At 33.7% G+C, this 13,649-nt stretch overlaps 2 protein-coding genes across 3 annotated transcripts in view; one reads left to right on the top strand and one right to left on the bottom strand.

Moving 5' to 3' along the window:
- Nucleotides 1–1,668, bottom strand: part of TMTC3 (transmembrane O-mannosyltransferase targeting cadherins 3) — a 47,869-nt gene extending 46,201 nt beyond the window's left edge. For both annotated transcript variants that reach the window (XM_079139195.1, XM_079139194.1), the window contains exon 1: nucleotides 1,460–1,668. The gene's annotated coding sequence lies outside the window, so the exon portion shown is untranslated. The remainder of the gene's footprint in view (nucleotides 1–1,459) is intronic.
- Nucleotides 1,669–1,799: 131 nt separating this feature from the next.
- Nucleotides 1,800–13,649, top strand: part of CEP290 (centrosomal protein 290) — a 108,549-nt gene continuing 96,699 nt past the window's right edge. Inside the window, exons 1-10 of the mRNA XM_079139213.1 lie at nucleotides 1,800–2,048; nucleotides 2,571–2,700; nucleotides 2,831–2,908; nucleotides 4,082–4,151; nucleotides 4,421–4,467; nucleotides 6,775–6,918; nucleotides 10,766–10,819; nucleotides 11,539–11,691; nucleotides 12,195–12,377; nucleotides 13,316–13,405. Of these exons, the coding sequence (XP_078995339.1) occupies nucleotides 2,599–2,700; nucleotides 2,831–2,908; nucleotides 4,082–4,151; nucleotides 4,421–4,467; nucleotides 6,775–6,918; nucleotides 10,766–10,819; nucleotides 11,539–11,691; nucleotides 12,195–12,377; nucleotides 13,316–13,405 (921 nt within the window). The 5' untranslated portion in view covers nucleotides 1,800–2,048; nucleotides 2,571–2,598. The remainder of the gene's footprint in view (nucleotides 2,049–2,570; nucleotides 2,701–2,830; nucleotides 2,909–4,081; nucleotides 4,152–4,420; nucleotides 4,468–6,774; nucleotides 6,919–10,765; nucleotides 10,820–11,538; nucleotides 11,692–12,194; nucleotides 12,378–13,315; nucleotides 13,406–13,649) is intronic.

Raw genomic sequence — 13,649 nt, 5'->3', positions numbered from 1 at the left:
TCATTATTAGGAAATTACTTAGCTTCTTTGAACCTGTTCTCATTTCTGAAAAATAAGAATAACACTTATCATTAGACCAGGCAATATGAGTTGCTGGAGAACATAAATATTAACAAAAAAGTGAAAGAAGCAGGGATAGAAAAGACTAATACAATAATACTAATAAATAATAGCAAATAAATGAAAATAAAAACAAAGTGCTGCAGTTAAAATAACAAATTCCTAATATGAAATATGCAGTAAATACAGATGACTTTATATGTGATCAATAAATACTAACTTTCATCTCTGCAAATTACAAAGACAATTATGTTTCAAGAAATTCAATTTCTTAAGCAAGAAAAGTTAAAAAATTAGAAAAATATATAATAAAGCAGTAAGACTGAAGAGTAAGTAGACAAAATATTGTTTTCCAGAATGTCTGCGATGGCAGTACATCAATCTCTAGCCAGAAAGGTCTGTGCTCAATTACATTATTTAAGTCAGAACAGAGAATTAACCTTCGAAGCCTCAATTTCTTAATTTAGATGAAAAATAAAGGCACTGTAAGCACCCATTTTACTGGACTCTTACAAAGAATAAATGATATATTTGACATAATCTTTCAGAAAAATAAATACATAATCATTTCTACAAATCCAATGAATATTTAAAAATTTTATTTTATAAAATCGGTATGCTTTTATTTTCTGAGCTCCTTTTTGTTTTACCCAAGCACGTGTTTTAAAAACAATTATTCACTTTCAAAAGGAAATTTTACCGTCATTTATAGCATAAAAACGTGCTTTAGAAAACATGGAAAGGAAAGGGATTGGTCGACGTAGTTGGAAATGTCACTCAGATTTCAAGTTTTCAGCTTCCTAAGAAAAGTTGCCTAACTGTTTATTATACTCCAGAATAGCTAAAGGCGGCAAGACGATCAAAACTTGGACAAGTAAGATGGTGTTAAACACCTGAGAGGAGGCTTTCACCACCCTCAGTAACCAAGCCAAGAGACAGCAGCAGTACTGATAAGTACTGGGGGCCCTTCTCCTTCCAGCTTTCACAGTGGCTTAAATAAGTACTAACCTCGCCTTTCTAGAGCTCTTACTACTTTTTCAGCTTTCAATCCGTGAAGCTCATCAAAACTTGAGAGGGTACTACTGGATAAGATCGTTGGGAGTCGAGGATGCAGTGTCCTCTTCAATTCTTCACTCGCTTTACACCATGATCTCAGCTTCGCAGTCCCCACTTCAATGTATCCAGGCAGGTTCACATATTAAATGACTCTAAAACTTTTTTCACCGTTTCTTATAGAAGACACTACCCTAGGCGCCCCTTGCACGCGCTTGAAAAAAAGGTGGTGCCTTCCCACCTCTCCAGAACCGGGTCAGGCCCTTCAACCCCAAAGGCTGGGGCTTCTCTAAACCGTGATTGCAGCCTTCCACTCCCCTGTTGCTGACCCACAACCCGACCTCACCTGGGAGCGGATCCACCAGGGGACAGCTTAAGCAAACCTCAAGAAGAGAGGCCCGGAGAATGACGCCACCAGAGTCTCAGTCATGTTCTACCTCGTTCAGGCCACCAGCGCGGACACACCTCAGCCACCGCGCCTCGCGTCTGTCGGTCTTTCCCTAGTCTCCCCAGTACCGTCGCAGCCTTCCGCATTGCACGCCGGGAACGCCCTACCTTCTCTTCTCAATGACTTCACTTCCCAGCATGCATCGCCGCAAGGCAGAACTGCACTCTGGGAGCTAGAGTCCTCACTCTGCTCATATTCCTCGTCCCCAACCCCGAGAGCAGCAGCGGGGTGTGAAATCTAAACGTAAAGCATCACCCACGGTCGTGAAATGTAGGCTCTTCAAGCATCCGGGGCCTTGTTCCGGCCTTGGCGGGGTGGGGAATGTGTCGCTTAGCAGCGGCCGCCGCATTAGCTTTCTCGCGACCAGTTGGCGGGACCTAGAGTCCTCGTGGAACCGCGATAAGGAGTCGCCACGGGTCCGCGACGGGGCCCATCGTGGTGGTTTCGGTGGATGAAGAACTATACCTGGTTGCCAAGCTTGGTCTAGGTGGGTGGAGCTTCCTAAGCGATAGCGGCGAGTTTCTTCCCTAGCGGCTTCTTTAGGTGAACATCTCTGTGCAACGGACTAGCTATCCCGTCCCTTTTATCCTCTGGTTTGCAATCCAGCCTTCTTGCTTCAGCTCATTTCCCTGGCACAGCTTCACTCATTTCAGTCATTTATTTGTGCTTTTGTGCTCCTTTTAAAACCCCCAGTTCTTGCTTCTCAGAATCAGGGGTCATTTTCATCCTTCTGAACGAACACCATCAGGTGTTCCTACGCATTGGTGTTGGGGTCATGGAGAAGAGGACTCAGAATGTTCTGCTCTATATTAGTTTTAGCAAAGAAATCATGTGTTACTTAGCCGGTACAGTATCTGAAGGTTTGTGCCGAAAGTTATCTTTTGGGTCAAGGTTGTTTTGCACACGTATGTTTTGCGATTAAGGCGCCATTTAGTTCTTTGCTAACACATTATAGTTACAGTATTGACTTTTCCCTGGAGAATGCTAATACGCTCCTGTTTTGTTACAGGAGGTAGAGCACAGTAAAAGAATTCAAGATGCCACCTAATATAAACTGGAAAGAAATAATCAAAATTGACCCAGATGAACTGCCTCGTCAAGAAGAGCTAGCAGATAATTTATTAATTTCCTTATCCAAGGTGATTAATAGACAATACAGAGATATACAACTGTGGTAAATTTAAGTGCCTCTGAAATCATTGCTAAAACTGCAAGAGCTCTTATATTTTGCTTAAAGGTTGTAAAATAGTTGCTTTTCTGTTTGCTTAGGTGGAAGTAAATGAGCTAAAAAATGAAAATCAAGAAAATGTGATACATCTTTTCAGAATTACTCAGTCATTAATGAAGGTTTGTATGCAGTATGTTTTAATAGTAACTTTGACTCTTAGAAGTTTAAATGTTCTTATATAAGGTAATCTCTGTGAAATTACTTAGCAGTATCTAGAGCGACATTTAAAAATGAGTTAACAAATGTGGGTTGAAAATTGTGTATAAAACAGCAATTTTTTACTGTAAAGTTCCTAAAAGAGTATGTTAGGTAAACAGAATAGAAATGTTTAAAAATAACGTTAAGGGCATATGTCTTAAAGTCCAAATGAGAAATACAGACATTGACTGCTATAGGGATTTGTTGGGAGGAACGGTGATTTAAGTTGTATCAGAAGACTTGGTAAAAGGATGAAGACTGAGGAGGAGTTTAGATAAGTGAAAGGCAGTGGTGAGGTGCTAAAAGAATTCTAGAGCTGATATTTATAAGTAAATATTAGAAATAGGAAATATGTTTGTTTTTATTTGAGGAAACAAGTATGGGAAGTTGTAGCAGGTTATAAAGAAAGCAGATGTTGTGTAGACGGTTTGGGATAGGTTATGCAGGGTCTTAAAAGTGCATTGTATGCTACTGGCAAGGGAGGCTTTTAAACCGAAATTGGCAGATAAAGAAATATGCCTTAGAAAGGAAAAACTGGCTGTTATATAGGAGAGATTGAAGGGAATTAGAACTGAGTAGCCATAACATTATGAAGGAGTCCAGATGTAAATTTATGGACTAGAATAAAACATTTGAAATAGAAATAGTTGTGAAAAACATTTCAAAGAAAGAATTTATAGTCCTGCATTCAAGAATTGAGGGGTACATATATGACTGCATGTCCAGTATGATCCTACAATATGTACAATTATAAAAATGAGAAATTACACTTCATTTATGTATGATTTATCAAAATGTATAAATGCATTATACTGTTATGCACAACTAAGTAGAAAAGATTAAAAAAAATTAAAAGCATGTAGGGGAGAAGAAGAATCAAAGCTATTTTGAATTATTGCAAATCTACCCATTATAACCTTAAGGAAGAAAGTCATTCATTTATTCATTCAACTAACATTTACTGACTGTTCTCATGTGCCAGCCATTGTAGGCACTAAAGATTGGGATAGCAAATAAAATTATTTTTATTTTTAGCATTTATATTTCATTGTAAAGGTATATTGAAGTAACTTTATTTTTCTTTTAATGTTTAGATGAAAGCTCAAGAAGTAGAGTTAGCTTTGGAAGAAGTTGAAAAAGCTGGAGAAGAACAAGCAAAATTTGGTAAGTGTTTTGAGAAAAACATTATTGTGTGAACCAATTCCATTTATTTGTTTAACAGAAGAAAATCAAATTTAACATATTCTAGGAAATATGTAGATTTAATTTGTTTTGGGAGATGTTTCTAGAACTATTTTGTGGTATGTAATGATTACTTTTTCATAATGTTATAATGTAATATTTTAAAATTTTATTATTTTATTGTAATTCATTGAGAAATTTGTTTTGAGGTAAATCTAATCAATTGAACCAGTTGCCTTTTTTTTTAATAGAAAATCAATTAAAAACAAAAGTAATGAAACTGGAAAATGAACTGGAGGTACGTCCTTTTTTATTTCCTAGAAAGTAATTATCATTAACTATATTATTTTCATATTTTTTGATTATTGTCTAAAAAAAAAATCACAAAGTTGAGATTGTACTCAATTGTTAGTTCAGTGTAATAAATGCTTATTATGTGCTTTGAATTAAATACCCAATCATGAACAATATAAAAACACTTAAGAACTGGATGGAGCTGATAGTTATAGAATAATACAGAAGATTACTGGTATTGGGGTAGAGGGAGGGAGGTGAAGGTTTGAGGAATAATGACAAAAGGATATGATAGAAGTAGTCACTTTCAACAAAGCCAAGGGCTAAAATATAAACATATTGTTGAGGAACTAAACACATTGAGGTTCCTGAGAAGGTAGAAAGGACTGACTTTGAAAGGAGGAAGACCTTCTTCCTTTGTTTTAGGAGGGAAGGAAGAGTGGATGTATATAGAAGGTCTTATGCTTGTAGGTTAGGGCTTGGAACTTGAGAGATTGTAGGTGAGATCATCTGCAAAAATAAGAGTGGAAGATGGTATGGTCAGATTATAAGAATGATAGATAAAGCTTGACATGTAATGGAGAAAGCACTGGAGAATTGGGGGTCTGGAGTGAGCTGCAGTTCTGATTCTTTTAACTTATGTAACTCTGAACTTGGATTAGTAATTTTTTATTTCTTGCAGTATGTCCTGCCTGGGAAAATGTCAAGCACTTTCAATAAATATTTGCTTAATAAATGATTTATGAAGTTGGATTGATTCTGTTCCTGTAGTTACATAGAGTCTGTTAAAGAATGAAGGGTAGGAGTTTGAAGATCTTTTTAGGAAAGTGGTTGAAGTGATAATTATGAAAGCTTAGCTAAACAGGTAAGGAAGTCAAGATTGGAGTTGGGGCAGGAAAGGCTAGAGATAGGAAAGGGGAAATAAATTTAAGGGATTATAGAATCCTTTGAGGTTGAAGGGCAGGTCTATTGGGGGTAATTGAGAAAATGTTCATGCTTAGACATGGATTTGTTGTGGGTGTGGCAGACTGAATTCAAGAAATAAGTTTTTAAAAAAAAGACCAGTGAAAGTTATGTGGATGTGGAAATTGCTTAGGTCAGCTTTTGATGGAAGATTATGAGCCACCACATGCCTAGAATTCCAGTGAATTTTAAGGAGCAGTTGGGAAGTTGACTTATTGCTGTTGTGCATGTGTAGGGATGGGATAGCTGGATATCTTGTGCGATTTAAAGCAGCTGGAATTTTTATGGAATGGTGGAGGAATGATAGGGATGACAACATGGAAGTTAGTTGCAGGATAGAATAAATTTAGGAGAATACCAACACCTATTCTTGAAAGAATGAGCAACTTCTGGTGAGAAGAGTTCCAAAGAAATTAGTATCCTAAAAGAAGCAAATTGTAGCTGAGGTAAAGGAGGTGGAAAAGAGGATTCTGTAAAGAAACTGAAGATGTGAAATACTAATTTATCTTAGGTGAGGCTTTTGGAGAGCACAGCGGGAAGCTTTTTGAGGGAGGGAAAGAGAGAAAAATTTGGATTAGGGAGAGGTATAGCAAAAGTGTACGGTGAAGAAGCAAAAATGAGACAGGTTAGATGACCAGTGATGTGATGTTTTGGGTCATGACCTAAAATTAACACAGACATCAACCAAAATATATTTAGTTTGATGCAAGTTTTTAAAGATAACCTAAATTTGGGTTGTCCAGTATGGTAGTGTATACCACTTGTAGGTATTTGCATTTATGTTTTTTAAACTTAAAATTAAAAATTCAGTTCTTTAGTTGTACTAGCTGCATTTCAAATGCTCAGTAACCAAATGTAGATAGAGACTGCTGAATTGGACAGTGCAGAGAATATTTCTATTTCTCTAGAAAGTTCTCTTTGACAGCACTGGTCTAAATACTCCAGGTCCGAGAGAAGGGGCAGGTCAAGAGAACCAAGAGGTGCAGGTGGATGGGAGCCTGATTTGAGATCTCTATGGCTCAGGAGATGTCTTGATGATTCCTTGCCTGCATTCTATGCTTTTGCAATTTAGTGTGGTGCCTGTGCCTTAGTAGCTATAACAGATTCTAAGTGATTAAGAGTCCTTTCTTTGTGGCTCAGTGGTTCAGGATATTCTTAAAGGGTTGTCTGTGAACCATAGGTTAAATAAGTTAATGACTAAAAAATGGTCCTTAAGTGAATATAATTTTAAATGTCTGGTACTGAAGCATAATGAAAATTTTAAATCAGGATAATTACTGGTTTGTTGGTGGACTTGAACCTCCAAATATTATGGAATTAATTTAAACTTTTGGTTTATTACTTGAAGATGGCTCAGCAATCTGCAGGTGGACGGGACACTCGGTTTTTACGTGATGAAATTCGCCAACTTGAAAAGCAATTGGAACAAAAAGATAGAGAATTGGAGGACATGGAAAAGGAGTTGGAAAAAGAGAAGAAAGTTAATGAACAAGTAAGGCATACTTTTTTCAATGAATCTTAACTGTTCAAGATATGATGTCTTTACAGAACATCTGGTTTTGCTTTTTAAAAATATTGTTAATACTATCTCTGAGGTTTTTTATCATGTTCATTTTGTCATTGCATCTTTAACATGTAATGGAATCTGGGTACAGTAGTGCATGCCTGTTATCCCAGAGACTTTGGAATTGAGCCAAGAAAATTGCAAATTTGAGGCCAGCCTCAGCAACTTAATAAGACATTGACTAAAACTAAATAAATAAATATATAAAAAGGACTGGTCGTGTAGCCTAGTGGTTAAGTGCTCCTGGATTAACTCCCCAGTACCAAAAGAGAAAGAAGAAAAAAAAACAACAAAAGTGTGTGTCTGTATATACACATATGTCTGATGATTTTGAGATTAATTCTTTGTATTTGGAGGCACATGTTTCTGAGTACATTAGAATTATATATATATAAAGTTAATGCTTTGGTCTTGAAGTTTGGTATGAAAAATTAATAGGCTTTGATAAACAAGTTTTTTTTTTTAACTGTCAGTTTATTTGCAGTAAAAATTATATGTATTTATGTTAATGTATTCATATTAGTGGTAGTTTGGAAAACTTGAATATATGGTCTTTCCAGCTTTTAGGAGATGCAGTGAGGATCTGAATTTCTTTAGCAGTTCCTTCTTTGCCCTTAACCAGTCATTCAGTTTTATTAAGTATTTACAGCATAGCAAAGACTGGGCTAATTACTAGGGATACAGTGAGTTACTGTGATCTAGTTCTCAAAGGTATTCACAATCAGTAATAAGCATACCAGGGATAATATGATACTTTGAGGAATATAGAGAGATTAAAAAAATACTCTGGGATACTCTGGAGAGATATCTTACTCAGTCTTGAGATGTGGGAAGTGATCTATAAACTGAGACTTGAAGTAGAAGTTAGTGTAGCAACAAGAATGAGCATTCTGGTTAGAAGATACAGCATTTGCTTAGACCTAGACATGAGACAAATAGTGTGCTCTGGAACTACAATTGTTCATTTTGGCTGGAATATAGATAAAATACCTTTAATAGAGTCTTTACTATGTGCCATATACTTTATATGCATTAATTCATTATTCATTATGAATTATTATACATTATTATATTAATTCATATATAATGCTTATTCATTGATTCATTGAATAATTTATCTCATAATAAGAGATAATTTATTTGATAATTTATCTCATGGTAAGTATCACTACTACCATGTTACCAAGGAAGAAATTAAGACATATAGAAAGGGTTAGTAATTGCCCATGGTTACAAAGATAATAAATGAAAAAGCCAGGTTTTAAATCTAAACAGTCCTCTAGAGTCTGTGCTTTTAACCACTGTGTTATCTTGCCTTCCCAATTTTAATACTGACAGTCCTCTGGAGAAATAAGGGCCAGTATCTGAGGAATTTGATTCTCTTTTCTAAAAGAAGTCAAAAGAAAAATTTTGAACACAAAAATATCAAGATCAGATCTATACCTAAAAAGATCAGATCTATATTTAAAAAATTTATTCTGTTTTGTGGAGAGTAAATTTGAAGATGGCCAGAACTTAATTTGTGTTAATTCAGACAAATGCTATTGATGGCCTAAGAGGGGACTAACTAAGGTAATGCCTAACGGGATTAAGATGCATAGACATACTTGAGAAAAGTAGATGTAATTGCACATGGTGAATGATGGTGGGAGGAGAAGGATAAATGAGAGAGTCTGTCTAATTTTGTGTGTTAGGCTACTGGATAGGTAGGTAGATAGTGCCATTCACTAAGAAGGAACACAAAAGGACTGGAGGTTTGAGATTTTTTTTTTTTTTTTTTTCTACTGGAGATTGAACCCAGGGGACTTTACCATTGAGCTACATCTCCAAACAGTTTTATTTTTTTTGTTTTGAGACAAGATCTCATTAAGTCACTGAGGCTAGCCTGGAATGTTTGATTCTCCTGCCTCATGCTCCCAAGTCTCTGGGATTACAGGTGTACATCACTGTGCCTAGCTAAGATTATTTTTATGTATTGAGTTGAGCTCCTCATTCAAAAAGGATATCTGTGGATCTGGAATTCACTAGAGACACTGGGCAGATGATGAGGATTTATGTTTCAGTATAGATACTAATGAAGCCAGAAAAGTGATTGTAAGATAGATTCAGAAATGTTTAATAAAAGAATGAAATAGGAATAGGTGCTTCGGAGAAAATCCCATTAAGAGTGTGACATTTGAGAGGCTAAGGGGAAAGAACATCAGTAACATTTAATATTTTAGTATTAAATTCTTGGCTTCTCTTGTTAAAATTTTCCAATTCAGAATACAATAGTCTATTTCATAATTCTCAGATAATAATAAAAGTAAACTTGTAAGATCTGAATTGTATTTTGCATTTTATTTTGAGCTTTCTTTGAACCTTTTGTAATGAAAAATGTCAGACCTTCATGAAGATTGTAAGAAAAACAATAAATATCCATAGGGGCTGGGGTTGTAGCTCATCAGTAGAGCATTTGCCTAGCACGTGTGAGGCACTGGGTTAGATCCTCAGCACCACATTAAAAAAATAGGTAAATAAAATAATGGTATTATGTCCATCTACAACTAAAAAAAATTTTTTTTTAAATCCATAGTCGCCACATATACATTCAGCAGTTAACTCTGCATATTAGCTTTATCTTCCTTTCCTTATCTTTGTACACACAGACATACTTCTCTCTCTCTCACTGCCTTTTATTTTCTGCTAAGCCATTTGAGAGTTAATTGCAGAGACTTCACATTTAAAATGTTTCAGAATGTCTCTCCTAAAAAGGATATTCTGCATAATCACAATATAATTCTCATGCTTAGGAAATTTAATATTGATTCTGTACTATAATCTAGTATATAACCAAATTTCCTCTGTTGACCCAATAATGTCTTTCATAGCCACCCCCCACCCTTCAGTATAAAGATTTCATCAAGTATTAGATACTGTATTTGGTTCTTTATTGTAGATTTTCAAATATGGTTGTATAACTTTGTGATTCTGTCTTCTCAAATAAGGAGAAAACTAGAAGAATTAAACCATAAGGGGGATTGTTTATTGAAGAAGAGGTTATAAAATTATTGTGATGGTTATAATAATATTTGCCTATTTGGCAAAACAGTCACAAAATAATTTGTATGTGAAGAAGGGCGCTCTCTATGTACATATATATATATTTTTTAAATTCTGTTTATTGAGTATGATATTAAGGGACTTCATATACATCTTATTTAGTTCTTATGTCAGCATATGAGATGAGAAAACTGATTTTAAGTGATATTAAGTACCCTGTGCACATTTTATTAGAGATTGATGGACAAGAGATATAAACCTAGGCTAGTTAGATTTCAGGTTGCTTCATTTAACTATTGTATGCACTGACATATATTTCTAAGTAATTCAATACTCATTAGGAGCAAAGAATTTTCTAGCCATGACATAGAAAAATAAAATATAATGATCTTTGGTAGAAAACCACTCATTTTATTAGGAATTTTTGGGGGATGGGGAAGAAAGAGGGAGAGTACTTTTTAAAAAAATTTTTAATAATTTATTTACTCATTTTTTTGGTTAGTTTTTGGTTTGTGTGAATTTTTAAAATCTTTTAACCTGAGTCCGCCTTAGCCTTTCTAGTCCTTAGATTGAATAAATATGTATTATTTGTCTTAGATTGATATGAAGTCCTTATAGTTAATTTTTTTTTAACTTTATTGGAAAGAATTTAGAATTTAGATTGACAAACCAAAAAACTTGTCTTTGTATTGAATTGCTATTGAATTTTTCATATTTTTTTTTACTATTTTAGTTGGCTCTTCGAAATGAGGAGGCAGAAAATGAAAACAGCAAATTAAGGAGAGAGGTTGGTAAAAAAGTTTTAGTAGTTGTAGTTCAACAAAGATACTTGTTAAAAATGTTTACATAAATTTATTTTGCAAACAGAAATGGAATCTTGTAAGTAACTTGTGATTTTATGACACTACTTTGTATCAAGGAATTAGAAGATAAATAAATCAAAAACATGAGACTGTTTCATCTCTTAGTTCTGTGTTGAAAAATTTTCTTTCTGTTGAATAATCCATTCTTTGCTAGTTGCTAAATGAACATATGAGTGAATTTCTGTTCTTATTGTTCTTATTTTATTCAGCATTTTTTAAAATAATTTTTGTTCTGATAAAATTTTGCAAATTCTAATTATTATTTGGTTCTTCTGAGCCAAATAATGTTTATATATTGCTTATTCTTAATGTAGTAGCATAGTCAAAATGTTCCATTTCATTTGATAATTAATATTCTTACTTTCTTTGGTTATCCAAAATAATATACTCAAAACTCCTACAGTTTCTTTTTGTTTTCTTTAATTTCTGATTATTATTTTTAATTCTGTATTACCTTTCTCATTTCTAATTACCTTTTTCCTGTCCTTTTCTGGAGAACAAACGCCTAAAGAAAAAGGTGAGGCTTTAATGGTGGTGAAATCTTGGGAATTTAAAGATATGTTCTGAGAGCAATATTTAGAGGATGTAGTTTTGTTGTTTTAGATAATTTCTTAAAGAACTCTTGTTTTTGGTCTACCTTCAGAATGAACAGCTTCGTCAGGATATTATTGACTACCAGAAACAAATAGATTCACAAAAAGAATCACTTTTATCGAGAAGAGGAGAAGACAGTGACTACCGATCACAGTTGTCTAAAAAAAACTATGAACTTGTCCAATATCTGGATGAAATTCAGGTAAAATGAATGAAGTCAGTTTAAAGCAATGATTCTTATAAACTTTAATTTTATTATAATGTAAATCTACTATTTAGCCCTCCATGTAATTCTTCATTATAAATTTGCCATCATGAACTTGTAAAGCACGAAATAAATTGCATCTTTGACATTCCAATTCTTTATTCTTTCTTTTTATTTAAGCCTATCTTGGGCATTGGGAACATTTGAAATCCTGTGTACAATTTTCTTGATATTTAATGCAATTTAGTTGATCAATGCCAATTTATCCTAAAGATCTTTAAAGAATTTTCTTTTGTGCAGTGAATAGTTAATGTCTCCATTTATTTTTAATTTAGTGTAAATTTTATTTTATTTAAAACTGTTTTGGAAATCATAGTGTCTCTTAGAGCTGGGGTATAACTCAGTGGTAGAGTGCTTGTCCAGCATGTGCAAGGTCTGGGGTTCAATATCCAATACTGCCAAAAAAGAAAAAAAAATTATAATATCTCCAACTTTTTTAGACTTTAACAGAAGCTAATGAGAAGATTGAAGTTCAGAATCAAGAAATGAGAAAAAATCTAGAAGAGTCTGTACAGGAAATGGAGAAGATGACTGATGAATATAATAGGATGAAAGCTATTGTTCATCAGAGTGATAATATAATGGACCAGTTAAAGAAAGAAAATGATCACTATAGACTTCAAGTAAGAATTATTGTCAAGATAGCTTAGTTTTAGACTTCATATTGTTTCATTAGTATATATTGGAAACACTTAAATTTTCTAGGATGTGAATTTTGTCTCTCCTATTAATACTGTAATATGTTGTCCTTATGATGTATTTGTCCATATGTGTTTTGAAATTCCCTCACAAACATCTTGTTATTCTTGCCATGTAGGTGACACTTGAATGAATGTATAGATGGCAGTCCTATTGTCTACGCATTTTAGACCCTAACAGAAGATTTTCTATTAAATATCCTTGAAAGTTCTGTGAATCATAATATTTAGTTTTATATCTTAAAATGAATATAAGATAAATATATTAGAAACTAATACATTGTTCACTATTTATGTCACATTATTTAAAAAGTAGATTAATATTTAAAAATATAATTCTCTAGTAATGAAAGAAAATTGTGCAACTACAGGTTAAATATCCCTTATCTGAAATGCTTGTTACCCAGAGGTGTTTCAGATTTTGAGTTTTTTTCAGATTTCGGAATATTTACATGTGCATTAAGAGATATCTTGGGAACAAGATCAAAATGTAAATATTAAATTTATTTATGTTTCATATACACCTGATATATAGCCTGAAAAAAGGGTAGTATTTTTAGTGCACCTGCCATTCAACTGAGATCTGTCACATGAGGTTCAGCATGAAATTTTCTACTTGTGGCATTACATCATTGCCAATAATTGTCTGATTTTGAACCCTTTCAGATTTCAGAATTTTGAATTAGTATTGCTTAATCTATATAAAGCTACAGAAACCATTGTTTGTTGTGGGCCTACTCCAGTAATAGCATATGTAATGTAGTATATCTGTATATATGTGTACATATAAATATGCATATGTAATAAATATATTTATGTTGCACCAATTAGTACCAGTTCTTGAAATAATTATTACTTTTTAGGTGAAGGAACTTACAGATCTTCTGAAAGCAAAAAATGAAGAAGATGATCCAATCATGGTAGCTGTCAATGCAAAAGTAGAAGAATGGAAGGTGCTTTTCTCAACTGATACAATAGTGTTTTCATTTTCTATTTTAGATTTTAGATTTTAAATTTAAATTTCATTTTTGCATAAAGGACTTATAGAAGTTAATAAAATCTTAAAAGTTTTTTTATTAATCCTATTATAAGTTTCAGAAAAGCTGTGTAATCTTCTAGCTCATTTGTTAGTGAGTACTTTCAAGTCAAAATTAATAAATGGGATTAAGAGTAAGGAAACAGATCCACCAAAATCAC

Source organism: Sciurus vulgaris, assembly GCF_902686455.1.
Source record: "Sciurus vulgaris genome assembly, chromosome: 5".
In the NCBI taxonomy this organism is placed as follows: domain Eukaryota; kingdom Metazoa; phylum Chordata; class Mammalia; order Rodentia; family Sciuridae; genus Sciurus; species Sciurus vulgaris.
This window is presented reverse-complemented; position numbering and strand designations above follow the sequence as displayed.